Below are 14,178 nucleotides of genomic sequence, written 5' to 3'. Positions count from 1 at the left end.
AAGTTTACATAAAATACAATAAGTTCATATAAATTCGGATAAAATAGGTTTAGTTTAGATAAATTAAAATAAGTTCAGTCCCTATTCTATTCACAATGCTTCTATTCATTTAAGGGAACACAATTTTAGATAAGTTCATATTTGAGTTAATAAGTTCAAATAAGTTTAGATAAGACAAAACAAGCTTAAATAAAATACCCGAGTTATTTTATTTGAAATCGGAGCAGGTTAATAACAAGTTAGGTTGAGTTCGAAATAGGTCAGGAACAATTCGGGTTGAATTTGGGTCGGGTCAATAACAAGTCGTGTTGATTTCAGGTCCGGTTAGTAACAGATCAGGTTGAGTTTCGGGTTGGGTTAGTAATAGATCGGGTAAAATTCGGCTCGGGTTAGTAACATGTCGAGTTAAATTCGGGTCGGTATAGTAACAGGTCGGGTTAGTAACAGGTTGGGTTAAATTCGGGTTTTGACGGGTTAAAACGGTTTGGGTCAATTTTGGTTCAGGTCGGGTTAGATTTAGGTCAATAATTTACGGGTTATATTCAGGTCGGGTCATTTTCAGGTCGGTTCATGTTCGGGTTCGGGTCTTAAATACTCGGGTTAACTCGGGTGTGGGGTTGATTTCAGGTCTGGTCATATCGGGTTCAAATCACTATTTTTTTGAGTTTAAACGGTCGGTAAATAATTGGATTCGGGTCGATTTTTCGGGTCAGGTCAGCTTTTGACAGCTCTAAACGTAAGGCAGGCATAGGAGTATTAATATTTTTCACACTCGCACCACCTCTCTCATTAGCTTGTAACGAACCTGGAAAAAAGTAGTTAACCAATTCAATGTCTTCAACAGACGCTAAGATCCCGTCAAAAAAAAAAAAAAAAAAAAAAAAAAAAAACAGACGCTAAGATTCTTCGTAACAGAAAATAAAAAGTCTAACAAAGTAACAAACTCTTTTCCTTCCCGCTCAAACTCAACAAATCAAACCTCTCAATATCTTTCTCTCTCCTCCATTCTTCTTTCTCTCATAATTTCAGAACATAAACCCAGAAAACAAGCTAAACTTTCAAGCTTCAACAATGTCGCTTCCCATATTAAAGACATGTAGGAAGAGAAAGAGAGCCCCAAAACTCTTTGGCCTTAACACTTTCTGCGATCCAGGTTGCCCAATTAAACCAACTGGAGCTTTTCGAGATAATATTAGGGTGTTTCTTCAAGAATGTGCTGAAATTGAAGACTACAAGATTGATTCTATGCTTGTTTGGTGTACTCTTCTTGTTCAAGAAAGTGGAGGTGTTGTTCTTCCTCTTTATACCATTGAAGAAAATGTCAAGAACTCTAAACAGCCCTTCTGTGATCATTGTCGTTGTTCTGGTAATTTCTTGATCTTGTTATTGATTATAATTGTATTTGTTTCTTGGAAATGATGTTTTGTTGATTTCTTGATCTGGGTTTCTGTTGTTTTTGATTACTTTTGCTGAATTTTGGTTTATGAATGCTGCAAAATTCAGTTTCTGTAGCGCACAACAAGTGTTTGTTGATATGTTTGTGTGAAGATGATTAATGAAACATGGAAATGGTTTGACTCACTGAATCTTGAAGGGGTTTTTTGTTTTGATTCTTCTACTTACTGTTTCAGCTTATTCTTGTTCTTGAAGCTGCTTGGCTGTTCTTTGATTTTTTCTTCCTGTAGAAAGTTTGTTCAAGTTGTATTATTGTTCAATATTGTGTTATGGCATGAAATTAAGATCTGATTGTAGAAAGTATTCTCATAATGTGTTATGGTATGTTATCTTTTCAAACAATAATCGATCGAGTACCTTCTACAAGAAACAAGTTCTTTATCGCTGTCCTGTATTCCCAATCTCTCAGACAAATAATGATGGATGTATCCAACAATCGTGCTTTCAGTATAACACGTCCCTAGGCCCTAGAACATCTAAGCTAAGTGTGTAACAAACAACAGAACTAGTATGTGACTGACAAATGAAACCCAAGCTAAATCTCTGGCTTTTGAGTTACTGTAATTGCTTCTAACTTCCGATCTATGTTGATTTTGAATTCTTACCACTCACTCTCTAGCATAGGGATGTGTATTAGGAGCTGCATTCGACTTGAAGAATAAATTATAATGTTGAATACCAGGAACTCAAAGGGTCTGTTTTTTTAACTATGTCATAAACCAAGCTAATAGCATCCTGTTTCTAAGGATCATAGTGAATGAAGATCATAGTTTCTTGATTTAAATGAGAACGTTTTAATGTTTTTTTAATAATTCTTTTTCTGTTGTAGAGGGGCGGGTGGGGGTGGGTGGGGGGGGAGGGGGTGGCGGGGAGGTGGGGGAAGGTTATTGCTAAACCTCACGTTGTGGGTATTACTCTTCATTCTTTTGAAGGCTGTAATAAGAATCATCTTTCAACAATATTTATCATCACTATTTAGCTTAGTTTATGCTTGACTCTAGAATAAATTTGCACTGACAGATCCTATAATTGTATTCATAGCTCATACTTGGGATATAGCACATTAGCTTAGGAAATAGGGTGGTCTGGTTTCTTTCCTGATGTTTACATATTCCAGTCTATTAACATATTGAACTGTTAACCCTACTAGCTTGGGAATAGATGAGGTGTTAATCGAAATATGACTAGATTTTTGTCTTGCCTACTGGAAATGCTAACTTGTATATATAGTTCTGGAAACATTGTTGCCAACTTGCCATGTTGCTAATTTATCTTAGATGTTTATGCAGCATTTCATTTTATCCTACTAGAATCTTCCTTGTGATAAATAATAATAATTATAACAATAAATATTTAAAACACAGTGATAATTTATCTTAAATGTTTATGCAGCATTTCATTTTATCCTACTAGAATCTTTCTTTTGATAAACAATAATAATAATAATAACAATAAATATTTAAAACACAGTGATGTTTCCTGAATCTAACAATTTGTAAATGGAACTGTTTCCTCTGATAATTGTTCACTTAGGATGGAGTCATCACTATATGTCAAAAAGGAAGTATCACGTGATAATTCCCCTTGATTCGGAGTGGACCAAGTCACTCAACAGTGATGTCTTTGAGCTTCAAACACATCTTCTGCATGGGCTGATTCATTGCAATGGCTTTGGTCATCTAGTATGCATCAATGGGATTGAAGGAGGCTCCAAGTATCTTTGCGGAAGAGAGATAATGGATCTATGGGATCGGATCTGTACAAATCTGCATGTAAGGTATTAAAAAATGAATATCTTATCTTTTTGCTGGACTTATAATATTGATACATTAAAGAACACAAACTGATGTGGGTAACATTCTGTTATTTAGAAAGATCTCAGTGGAGGATACCTCTAGAAAAAGGTCAATGGATCTTCGTATACTCCACAGTGTTGCATATGGACACCCATGGTTTGGCAGATGGGGATACAGATTCTCCCATGGCAGCTTTGGGGTTAAAGCACACCACCACCAAAAAGCTGTAGAGGTTCTTAGCTCTCTTAACCTGGATGACCTGATTGGCAATCTCCCAAAATCAAACAAGTCAGCACATGTAAAACAAATCATATACTCCTACAGAAATTTGAGTGAGACCCGTCTCATCACATTAAGAGATCTCCTCAAGTTCATGCTGACCCTGAAGTCCAAAACTCCAGTTAAAACAAAAGTTGCCTTGGCCCATGCTGCGTTGCCTGACTCCCCACCTCAAATCGAAAAGTTCTCACCAAAAATTTTCGTGGCAAAGAGGCAACTTAATACAAGAGCAAAACCAATGATGAAATGCAGGAAGTTTCAAGCTCTGGTAGCTACCATGGATAGCAGATGGCCCAAACGGAGACTAGAATTCACAGCTGAAGTTATAGTTAATGCCCTGAAGGAATATAGGGAAAACAAGTCCTCCAAGAAAGGAATGACTAGACAGGAAGTCCGGGATGCTGCCAGAGCTCATATTGGAGATACAGGACTGCTTGATTATGTCCTGAAATCCATGAATAATGTGATTGTGGGTGATTACATAGTTCGACGTCGGACTGACCCAGTGAACAGGATTCTGGAGTACACCATCCATGAAGTTAGTGAAGCTTCACCTCCTAAGAAACCTAGCAGAGAAAAAGCATCTGTTGAACCAGTATTAGCACTCACTGAAGCCTCTGGAATTGACATTTATCGAGATGTATGTATCTTATACAAACATGTGATATTGGGTCAGTCTGATTCAAATATCTTGGGCTTGTCTGTTAGAGTATTACTAGACAGCAAGCACTTCATGAAGGAATGGCCTTTCAAAGATGAAGACGACCAATTACTAAGATTCATATGCCAGGTGCTGCCAACTTCAAGTGAGTTAGAGATGGAACTATCTAAGAATCTTTCTCTTGGTGAAGTAATTGTTCTTCCTTTACATGCTTCATTTGGTGACTTGAGGGTAGCAGTTCAACATGCTTTGAGAGACACTTACTGCATTATGGAGAAATATATGGTGACTGAAATTGAGGACTTGGGGAGTTTGCATGACGAAGAAGTAATCTTTGGCGCAGTACAATCAGGTTCTGAAGTTAGGGTCAGAGGAAGCGGGATTGATTTGAAGAGTGAGTTCAGGTATGAGGGTGGACCTGACAATTGGACAGTCAGATGTTCATGTGGAGCAACAGATGATGATGGAGAGAGAATGGTGTCATGTGACATCTGTGAAGCATGGCAACATACAAGGTGCACAGGCATTGAGGATACAGAAGCAGTTCCCCCTCTTTTTGTGTGCCAGAATTGTTGTTCTTCACTGATGCCTCCTAGAGTTGAGAACATCTCTTATCCTGAAACCGAAAGCTTTCATTATATAACATCGCCACAACCAGTTGAGGAATCGTGGATGACACTATCAGTGCCACAAGAAGTAGAGGAATCATGGATGACATTCTCATACTGATTTTTCTTTTGTTTTTTTTATAGTTAAATGGCAAATGCATATTCTTTCCTTCTCTAATCTCTTTTCTGCATTCTTCTTGTATATTCTGGTCTGTCTCCATTTTTTTTATACCTTTCTAATTGCTTAACTGTATGATCTGTATCATATAAAATCTTAAAATTTTGTAAAGAAATCAGCTTCACAATACCATATGCACTTCCTCTATTGTACAGGAGTCTAAATGTTTTGAGATTGGAGAATTTGAACTATCTGCAAGAAAGTATGATGGTGGAGCCGGAGTCTGTTTGGTATATCCATAGTTGCTGCAAACCTATGCAACGATTTCTTAGTCTTTTGTGGTTAGTTATATACATAAAATTCATGTAGCTCTCCTTGCATGCGATGTGCACATTAATATATATATTCAAAAACCATTTCAAACATTATGCAATAGAATAATAATTATTCCAAATTGGCTAGCGTTAAAAAATAATTACAGGAAATGCACTGATGCACAGGTTAAAAATATAGAGAACAAACAAAATGACATGAATGATGACGTAGTAAGGGAATGAGTATGAGAAAAAATGCGTATTAATTGTATGGAAACTAAATATTCTTAACATGTATTTGTACTAAGCTGCTGCAACTTAATGTTTATATTATTTTTAACAAAGATTATTAAAAAGTTAACTATAATTACACCATTCACACGTTTAACAGCACCATGGACGAAGCTTTTAAACAGCCTAATCCTCTAGGAAAAAAAGTTACGGTCTACATTAGGTCCAAGAGATATTGTCAACAACACCTTCAATAAGATATGAATCATATGATATGCCTGTTTATAATAAGATATGAATCATATAATATGCTTTGTTTGTATTACGTAAATAAGATATGATACTCTTATTTATATCATGTAAATAAGATACGTGTACAGCTAAAAAATGTCTCTATGACCAATACCCGATGATGAATAAAAACCTTTTATCGCCATTTGGTTTGAATAGCATAATGGATCAAAGGAGCACTTGAATTTTATTTGGAAACCCAAATTATTTTATTTTCCTATCCCATTTTCCTTTACACTAAAAGCCCAAACCTTTCATTTTATTCTTTCCTTTTATTTTCCAAGCTCATTCCATAATTAATTGCCCACAGATTAATCCAAGCTCATTAGGAAGTTCTAAAATGTCTAAAACACATAAAACATCCGAGCAAAGGATAAATTTCATCAGAAAATGCGTAAGCATCAAAATATAATATTCCAAGATTCCTCGTGTTTGCGCGACACGCCAAGTTGCAGCGCGATCGTCGCGACGCACCACATCTTGTTGTGGCGCGCTGCAAAGCAGCGACGCATCTAGTTTCCTACGTGAAGTGCCACATTTGTGATGGATTGCGCCAAGTTCCAGCGTGTCGCTCCAATCTTCTAAATAAGTTATCTTTTATGCTGCATTTTTTAACTCTATAAATACCGAACCATTTTCAAGGTTACGGGCACCGTTTACTGCTCTTGTATTCTCTATCATCTAATCTTTCATCTTCCTAATCTCTTAATATTCCACAATTCCTCTGTCAAGTTCTCCTAAGCATCATTACGTTACTTAAAACTCTATCGACGGTCCATGGCGTGTAAGGTGAAAAAAGCCTGACGGTTTAAAATCTAAACTCTATTTTGTTTCAATTAATTTACTTTGATTTATTAATTTTGTTAAAATACTTAAGGTTTCATAATCAAAATAAGTAGATTTAATTATTCGTTTAATTTAATTATTTCTACTACGTTTAATCCTTGCTAGCATCATCTTTAGATTGATTTCAATTATAAGTACCATGTTTAGGATTGATTTAAATTGTTAGTATCATGCCTAGGGTTGTATTAATAATTGATTAATATCATGTTCAGGATGCGTTAATTTGTTCTCTAGCTAATTTTTATCAAGTTGCTTCCAATTTATTTATGCATGCTTGTTATTTGATTAATTCTATATGTTTTGATCACCAATAATATTGCATGTTTTAATCAAGGCCTGTAATTGAAAATCATGCCTAATAAGATCATTAGAACAACTGGTTAGGAAATATTGTTGCTTAATTGAAGCACGTGATCATAGTAATTAGATTTATATGACATGCATCAAATATTCAATCAACATAGATTAATTAGTCTAGAGTGATTTGGATCATATTTGTATTGCAATTAATTTAATACATGTCACTATAAAAATCGAGTAATGGCCAATACGGGCGAAATTGACTTAGTAACTCAATTTAGTACCATCATCCCCGAAAATCCAGTTATGGTTCAGAAATACTATGGAGTTAGTAATCTCATCGATTATAAACGGGCAAGGTGTAACTTTCATGGATCTAATCGTTGTTGCCATTAGATTTGTCCCTTTTTGTGGTTGCCTTAAATGATCCACAAACGATTTCAAGTTCCTTAAAGAACATGTTGGCGACTCTCTACTTTTTTGTCCCTAATCGTTATAATGTCAAATTCAACTTCATTCCTATGATTGCCGAGCATATTCATACCATCCCCATGTACGAAAGTATGATTCAATCATTATTAATTTTTAAAGTATTTAGGAGCGTTTGGAAAACGTAATGGAATGGAAACAAAGAAGGGGGGATAGGAATCATAAATCTCTTACCTTTTCATTTGTTTAATTTAACCATGCAAAGGAATAAATTAAACTTCACTCCCTTTCATTTGTTTATGGAGGGAAACGGTACTTGTTAGCTTAGATTTTAAAGTGGTAAGATTAAATATAACAAAACCTTCTAACAAAACACTCGACAACGGTAATGATTTAGTTGAATCCGTTTTTAACCTAAAGGTCTATTTGTTTCATCTTATTAAAATAAGTTTAGGAAATTCTAGTAAAATAAGTTCAAACGAAATAAAATAAAATTAGATAATTTTAGCTAAGTTCATATAAGATAAAATAAGTTTTGATAAAATATAAATATAGTTTAAATAAAATAATGGAAAATTTGATAAGTAGCGCCTACCATTTTTGTCATTTTAGAAATAACCACTAACAGTTGTTTTTATTTTATTTTACCACCAACAATTCTTCAAAACATTAAATTTTACCACCTCTTTTCCCAACCCCTCAATTGTGACGTCACCCACTTCAATTTCCCTTCTTTTCCCCTATATTCTCTTAATCCGATCTCATTCTTCTGTTCTTTTCTATTCTTTTTTCTCTCTTCTTTAACCATCATTACTAAGCTAGTTCACCCACTAATTTTATTTCCCAAATAGATAGATTCTTCATCGTTCTCTCTCTCTCTCTCCTATTTCTTTTTCATAATTGAGTTTTCATCACTATTGTGTAAAAATTGCTCAGAGGGTTAGGGGAGGGGGGGGCAACCAACAACAAAGCACAACTACAACATTGGAGGGGGACCAAGCTTTTGAAATTTGTTCTGAAATTTAACACGAAAGCAATCAAATATCTAGATAACTGGTACCTTGTAGAACTTAAACATAGAAAATGGTACCTTGCAAAACAAAAAAATCACAAATTGCAACCTTAATTTTACTCTTACTTAGTAGTAATTGATAAATTAAGAATTAATTTTGCAATAAACTATCACCACAATCAAATCCCCAAATTGATTTCATAAATCCTAATTTCACTTTAAAAACCCCCAAATTGACTTCATAAATCCTAATTTCACTTTAAAGACCCCCAAATTGATTTCATACACCCCGATTTTAATTTAATAACCCCAAATTGATTTCATAAACCCTATTTACACATATCTTTCTCCTGGTTTGCATAATTGTTGTTTAGATGGAAGAATAATGACAAATGAAAACATTAATTTGACTAACACCTAACTGATTGAATTTTTTTTCCCCCAAATTAAACACATTTGGAATAAAAGAGAAGAATAGAGGAGTGAAAATCGAGAGAAGAGAGGAAAAAGGAGGGAAATAGAAGAAGGGGTAATTAGTGGGGCCCACTAGGGTTGTTCATCGGTCCAAGACCGGACCGGACCAAAGATCAAACAAATTAAGTTTAAGAACTGAAGACCGGACCGATTAAGCTAGTTCCGAACCCGAACCAGAACCAGACCGACAAAATCGGTCCAAAACCCAAACCAGACCGGTTTGGACCGATTTTATAATTTTTATAAAAAATTCTATATTTTAAATAAATTGTGGAAACTCAAAATAAATAAAGGAAAAATAATATTTTAACGTCTTGTTTTGTATGCTTAGTACAAAATAGCTCATACGACTAAAGTTTTCCAATCTTGTTAAGGATAATGTTAGTCATTATTAAAGGTTTTATGTATAATTTTAAGAAAAAAGTCAGTCCGGTCTAAGACCGATTTTTATAGGGTTTTGGACCGGACCAGACCGAAAACCAGAAAAATAAATTCCTCGACCCATAGACTGGAATGATTATACTGAAGAGGGGTAGAACACTAGTAGAAAAAATGAAATAGGCACCGCAAAATGCGCACCGATTTTTAAAAACCGGTGCGAAAAATAATAGGCGGGATTGAGGGGAAGACTTTTCGCACCGGTTCTAACCAAACTGGTGCGAAAAATGAGTTAATCGCACCAGTTCGGTTCGAACCGGTGGGAAAGCTATTGTAAAAAAAAAAAACGAGCCTTGTCTTCTTTCTTTCTCTTTCTGTCTTACGTATTTCTCTTTCCTCGATCTCTCCTCCTCTCTCATCTACAACAATGGAGCCTCAAACTCCTTCTCTCTCCTTCGATCTCCTTCTCCATAACCGCCGCTTTCCCTTTACTTTTCTCTCTCCTTTGATCTCCTTCTCCATAACTGCGCCGCAAGCAACGCCGCTCTCCTTCTCCTTCTAAGTCCGATATCGGCCGCCGTCAATTTAAAGCAAATACAACAACAACAACAACAACAACAACAACAACAAACTTGAATCAATTATCGATTCAAAGATCACAAATTCGAGGTATGTGCTCTTCGATTTGAAATCTAGGTTTTATGAAATTTTTTTTATTTTTTATTTTTTATTTTTGGGCGTTTGAAATCTAGGTTTCATGATTTTTTATTTTTTTTGATTAATGATGAACAATTGAAATTTTGAATGCAATTAGGGTTGGTGTGTGAACCATCAAATAGTTGAATTTTAATTTTTGGGCGTTTGAAGGCGTTGTTCTGGTTGATGCGAAGCCATGGTTCCGTTTGAATACAAGCCGTATTTGGATTCCAAAACATTGTAAGTGTAAATTCGATTTGTTTTGTTGAATGGGATAATTATTGAAGGTTTACATTGTTGAAGGTGTATATGTGTGTGTGTTACTTTATTTAGGGTTGGTTTATGAGTTGATTGTTTGCATTAATTTGGTTTATGTGTGTGGGAATTGAGCTTATTGTCTATTTAGAAATTGTCTGAGGTTGTTTTACTAGAATCACATTCAGAGGTTTAGTTCTTTGGATTCTTTGCTTGGGAAAAATCTTGTCTTTCTTCAGGTATAATAATTTACACTGCATTTTTATTTTATTTTCAGAAAATTTCATGGATTGGTGTTGAAATATTTTATTTAATTACTTTATTATGGGGTTGTGATTTTGTTGAATGATGCTGAAATCCCATGTTTTATTTTTGTAAGTAGTTTTAAATGGGGTTGTGTTTCTGTTGTGATTCATGTGGAAATCTGTAAAAAACAAAAATTAGTTTTTGTGGGTTTTTGTCAAGTATAACATAGAAAAAAATTAAGTCTTTTTTTTTTTTAAACCTATGACTTATGGTGTGGATTTTGTCTATATTTGTATGATTTATGCTTAATAATATTAGTGTGGGTATAATTTATTAGGGAAAATGTTCGCTTTTGATTGATGCTGATAATAATATTTTAGTAGGGTGTGGAGCAGTGTCTACTGTTTGGACAAAACCTTAATTACTCAGGTAATTCCTTAAAATTTGATTGAAGTGTCAAAGTGTATGTCCATATCTATGATAATAGAGTGTTGAGGGTCTAACACGAACACATGACCACGGCTTCTTGAATTGAAGCTTCTAGCCTTCTAGGGGCTTAGGTGAAGAACCCTTCCTCGAATGTGGCTTCACCTCTCGGATCGATGTTGTGGTTCAATTTTTGTTGATTATTTGATGTGTGTCTTTTGGTTTCAAGAAATGTAATTCTTTTAGCTTGCTATAGATCAAGAAATATAATCCTAGGATTGTTGGTTGTTTGCACTTTATTACTTGAGAGCACAATCAATGTTAATTTTTATCTTCTTCATCTTAATTATCTTTTGACATGCTTCTTGTAAAACTAAAGCAATGTATTAGAAACTTTTATCTTCTCAATGCTTCATCGGTTATTGGTTGAAGGTTTACTTTGTCCAATTCTTACTAATTCTGTTCTTTTTAGCTTGTCTTGGTTGATCCAAACAGAGAAATTCAGGAAAAGATGAATCAAGGCCCTTCCAGACAGAATCCAAAGGATCCTAATGTGAATGTTGCTGAACAATCCACACGCAAGTTTAAAGGTTTTGCAATGAAACTATATATTCGTTTCTGCACTCAGACTTGTCTAGTTTAGCATTAATTTTCTTATGTACTTGTAAATTGCAGAGCTTATTTCATGTTTGCTGCAAGATGTAAATTCCTTAGGCTAACGAGATCTCTGTTGTTGCCGAAGAAGTAAGCGAATCTCTTGATTTTTGTTTAAATTTTTTGTTGATTTTGAATTTTAATCGAAGAATTTTTTGTTTGATTTGAAATTTTGATTATTTTGGTTAGATTTTTGATTGGAGAGAGAAATTGATTGATTTTTTTGGATTATAGGAGTTCAACATTGAGAAATTGCAGTTAGTTGCAGCAGAGAAGAAGAAGATCAGGCAGGAGTATGAGCGTAAGGAGAAACGAGCTGAAGTTTGCCATGTGAGTAATTTATCTGTTGTTTATCGATTGAATTGCTGCTTACTTCGTTGCTTAATTTCATCAGTCGAATTAGTAAAGGCAGAAATTGGTTTGCTTCAGGATAATGTGGATATCTCATCAACTTTTTCTTAAATGTTTTGTGCTATATGTGAGTGGCTAGCTGTGAAGGATCTTAGCAATATCAAATAATTGGGTGATGACCGAACATGGCTGAATTGACAAAATGATCCTTCTTTAGTGTTCATTTGATTAAAAATATAGAATTACATAGATAGTTCAACTTCCTAAGATGTACTCCATCTGTTTGTTTGTGAAAAACACTGCAACTAGTCCTCCCTGTGTTTGTTTGGTAATGTGGAACAGCTTATATTTGATGGTAGATGAAAAAAAATAAATTAATGGGAACATAGGAAGATATTGCACTGAAATATCTATAGTACATACTGCAATGCTGGAAACTTCTATAAAACAAATAGGTTGTCCAGGTATTGAAAGATGCTGTTTTGGAAACACTTTTGAAATTTTTTTAGAGTACTTTATCCAGTACCATCTTTATTAAGATCAGCAATTTTTATCCTTACCTAGCTTCACGCCCAAAGGCGAATATTCATACTCCGTATTTATCCAAGGCATCAAATCATAAATTTTTACTTGGAACTTGGACCTCATAGCTCTGACATTGTCAATACATCATATATGCATATTACATTTGGTCCCTGATAAGATTCTTGGATGCTGCTTCATAATTTTTATTTTACAGCTTCTACTTTGAACTTGTTGCTGGTTTGGGATGGATGCTTAGCCAATTCAAGGAAGATGTTCGAGTTCTGTTATTTTTCTTTTAAATTCGGAATTAGGTTTGGTGCCATAAAGAAGGGGCTGATTAAAATCTTTTATGTAACTCTTTAGATAAGTCCTCAGTCCAGTTTTATGAAACTAGCTTTTGCATTTTCCTATACCCTTAATCAGACTACCCTTGTCTCTAATTTTGATAGCTTTATAGTGGTTGGAAACCGTTATGCATGTTGTTACGATAAATATGCATTATGAAACTTCTTTATTACTATGTACTCATTTTCTCCACAGCATACAAATAATCTTTTCCCCCTGCTTAATATTTATCGATATGTAGGGACTCCTGGTGGAACTCTAGATGAGAACAAATCAAGGAACCAAGGGATCTTAACTATTTCAGGTGTAGAGCTGAATATGCTTCCTTTTACACAGTTAACTTTTTTCACTGATAAGAAGCAGGTTCAGAGGTCGACAACTGCTCTTGGATATGTTGCCCATGTGTGTACTTTCTCGTCCCTTGAGTAATGTAATGTTTATTATCATGAGTATTCATAGTATGTTCTTATTTTAGGGTAAACTATTAATTTTGATATGTTTAGCCTTCAGGCTAATTGCTTTTGCTCATACGTAGATTTTTTATGATATTTCACATGCTTTCATCTATGAGTCTATAACATGCACTCTATTTAGCCAGTCGTAGATATTTAATAGCTCAGCTGACTTGCAAGAAAATCCACATGAGCAACATTTACCCCCCTTTACAGTCCTCCCCTGTCCTCCTAATTACTTAGAAAAAGAAAGAAGAAGAAAGCAGCAACAATGACTGGATGATATTCATACGTTGAGTTGGTCCTTTGCAGGTTATCTCACTCATAGCTACATATTTACATGTCCCTTTGCATTATCCTTTGTGCATTGGTGGTTCTCATTCGTATATTAAAGACTATGCACCTTCAATTGATCCCACATCTTCCGGATCTTCCTCAACTGCCTTGGCCTCTGCAAATACAAAGTGTTTGGAATTTCCCCTTTTTTTAGATGGGCAAGATGCCACCAGAGCAGCGTATGCTATATTTTTATTGAACAAGGTTTGTTAATTACTTATATATATCATGTCATATCTACTGCCTGAAAATACTACTAGTGAACCTTTTAATAAATACTTGCTGCCACTTTCTGGACAATGGTTGCAGTAGATTTTTGAGTTTAAGTTCTATAAGTTTATGTATCTGTTAGTTTTCTCGTTAGTTAAATGAAATGCAAGAAAGGTACTCAGAGATAAGTCTAGATTATTTAATTTTTTTTGGACGAAAATTGAAATATTACAGCCTTTTTTAATGAAAATATGTAACTTTATATATATGTTAGTGTTTATATATCAATTTAAGTGAAAAAATGCAAAAAAAAAAAAAAAAAAAAAAAAATTATTTTTCATTTTTTTTGGGCATTTTGGCACCGGTTTTGGAACAGAACCGGTGCTAAAAGTTTTTTTTTAAATTTTTTTTGGCCACTTTTCGCACCGGTTCAAAGAAAGAACCGGTGCTAAAAGTTTTTTTTTTTAAATTTTTGGAGTTTTTTCGCACC

The 14,178-nt window shown here is 34.5% G+C and overlaps 2 protein-coding genes and 1 long non-coding RNA gene across 3 annotated transcripts; all 3 read left to right on the top strand.

Annotated features, from left to right (window-relative positions):
• The first annotated feature begins 526 nt into the window (after positions 1-526).
• LOC110685153 (PHD finger protein MALE MEIOCYTE DEATH 1-like) lies at positions 527-5,110 on the top strand. The gene is made up of 3 exons (XM_021861613.1): positions 527-1,366; positions 2,989-3,232; positions 3,327-5,110. Exons 1-3 carry the CDS (start codon positions 1,072-1,074, stop codon positions 4,918-4,920), a joined length of 2,133 nt encoding a protein of 710 aa, XP_021717305.1. The 5' UTR covers positions 527-1,071; the 3' UTR covers positions 4,921-5,110.
• A 4,760-nt stretch (positions 5,111-9,870) lies between these two features.
• LOC110685208 lies at positions 9,871-12,127 on the top strand. Its single transcript, XR_002503961.1, has 4 exons — positions 9,871-10,818; positions 11,288-11,405; positions 11,491-11,559; positions 11,704-12,127. It is a non-coding gene; the product is annotated as an uncharacterized LOC110685208 (long non-coding RNA).
• A 737-nt stretch (positions 12,128-12,864) lies between these two features.
• On the top strand, positions 12,865-13,905 carry LOC110685271. Its single transcript, XM_021861768.1, has 2 exons — positions 12,865-13,092; positions 13,455-13,905. The coding sequence occupies exons 1-2, from the start codon at positions 12,865-12,867 to the stop codon at positions 13,689-13,691; spliced, it is 465 nt and encodes a 154-aa protein (XP_021717460.1). The 3' UTR covers positions 13,692-13,905.
• Positions 13,906-14,178: the final 273 nt, after the last annotated feature.

The sequence above is a fragment of the Chenopodium quinoa genome, unplaced genomic scaffold (assembly GCF_001683475.1).
Source record: "Chenopodium quinoa cultivar QQ74 unplaced genomic scaffold, ASM168347v1, whole genome shotgun sequence".
NCBI lineage: Eukaryota > Viridiplantae > Streptophyta > Magnoliopsida > Caryophyllales > Amaranthaceae > Chenopodium > Chenopodium quinoa.
This window is presented reverse-complemented; position numbering and strand designations above follow the sequence as displayed.

Excerpts from the sequence above, each read along its gene's own strand:
- LOC110685153 (XM_021861613.1), top strand. The coding sequence starts at position 1,072 with ATGTCGCTTCCCATATTAAAGACATGTAGGAAGAGAAAGAGAGCCCCA. Across the intron at positions 1,367-2,988 it reads TGATCATTGTCGTTGTTCTG|GATGGAGTCATCACTATATG; the intron begins GTAATTTCTTGA and ends TTGTTCACTTAG. Across the intron at positions 3,233-3,326 it reads TGTACAAATCTGCATGTAAG|AAAGATCTCAGTGGAGGATA; the intron begins GTATTAAAAAAT and ends TCTGTTATTTAG.
- LOC110685271 (XM_021861768.1), top strand. The coding sequence starts at position 12,865 with ATGTACTCATTTTCTCCACAGCATACAAATAATCTTTTCCCCCTGCTT. Across the intron at positions 13,093-13,454 it reads CTCTTGGATATGTTGCCCAT|GTTATCTCACTCATAGCTAC; the intron begins GTGTGTACTTTC and ends GGTCCTTTGCAG.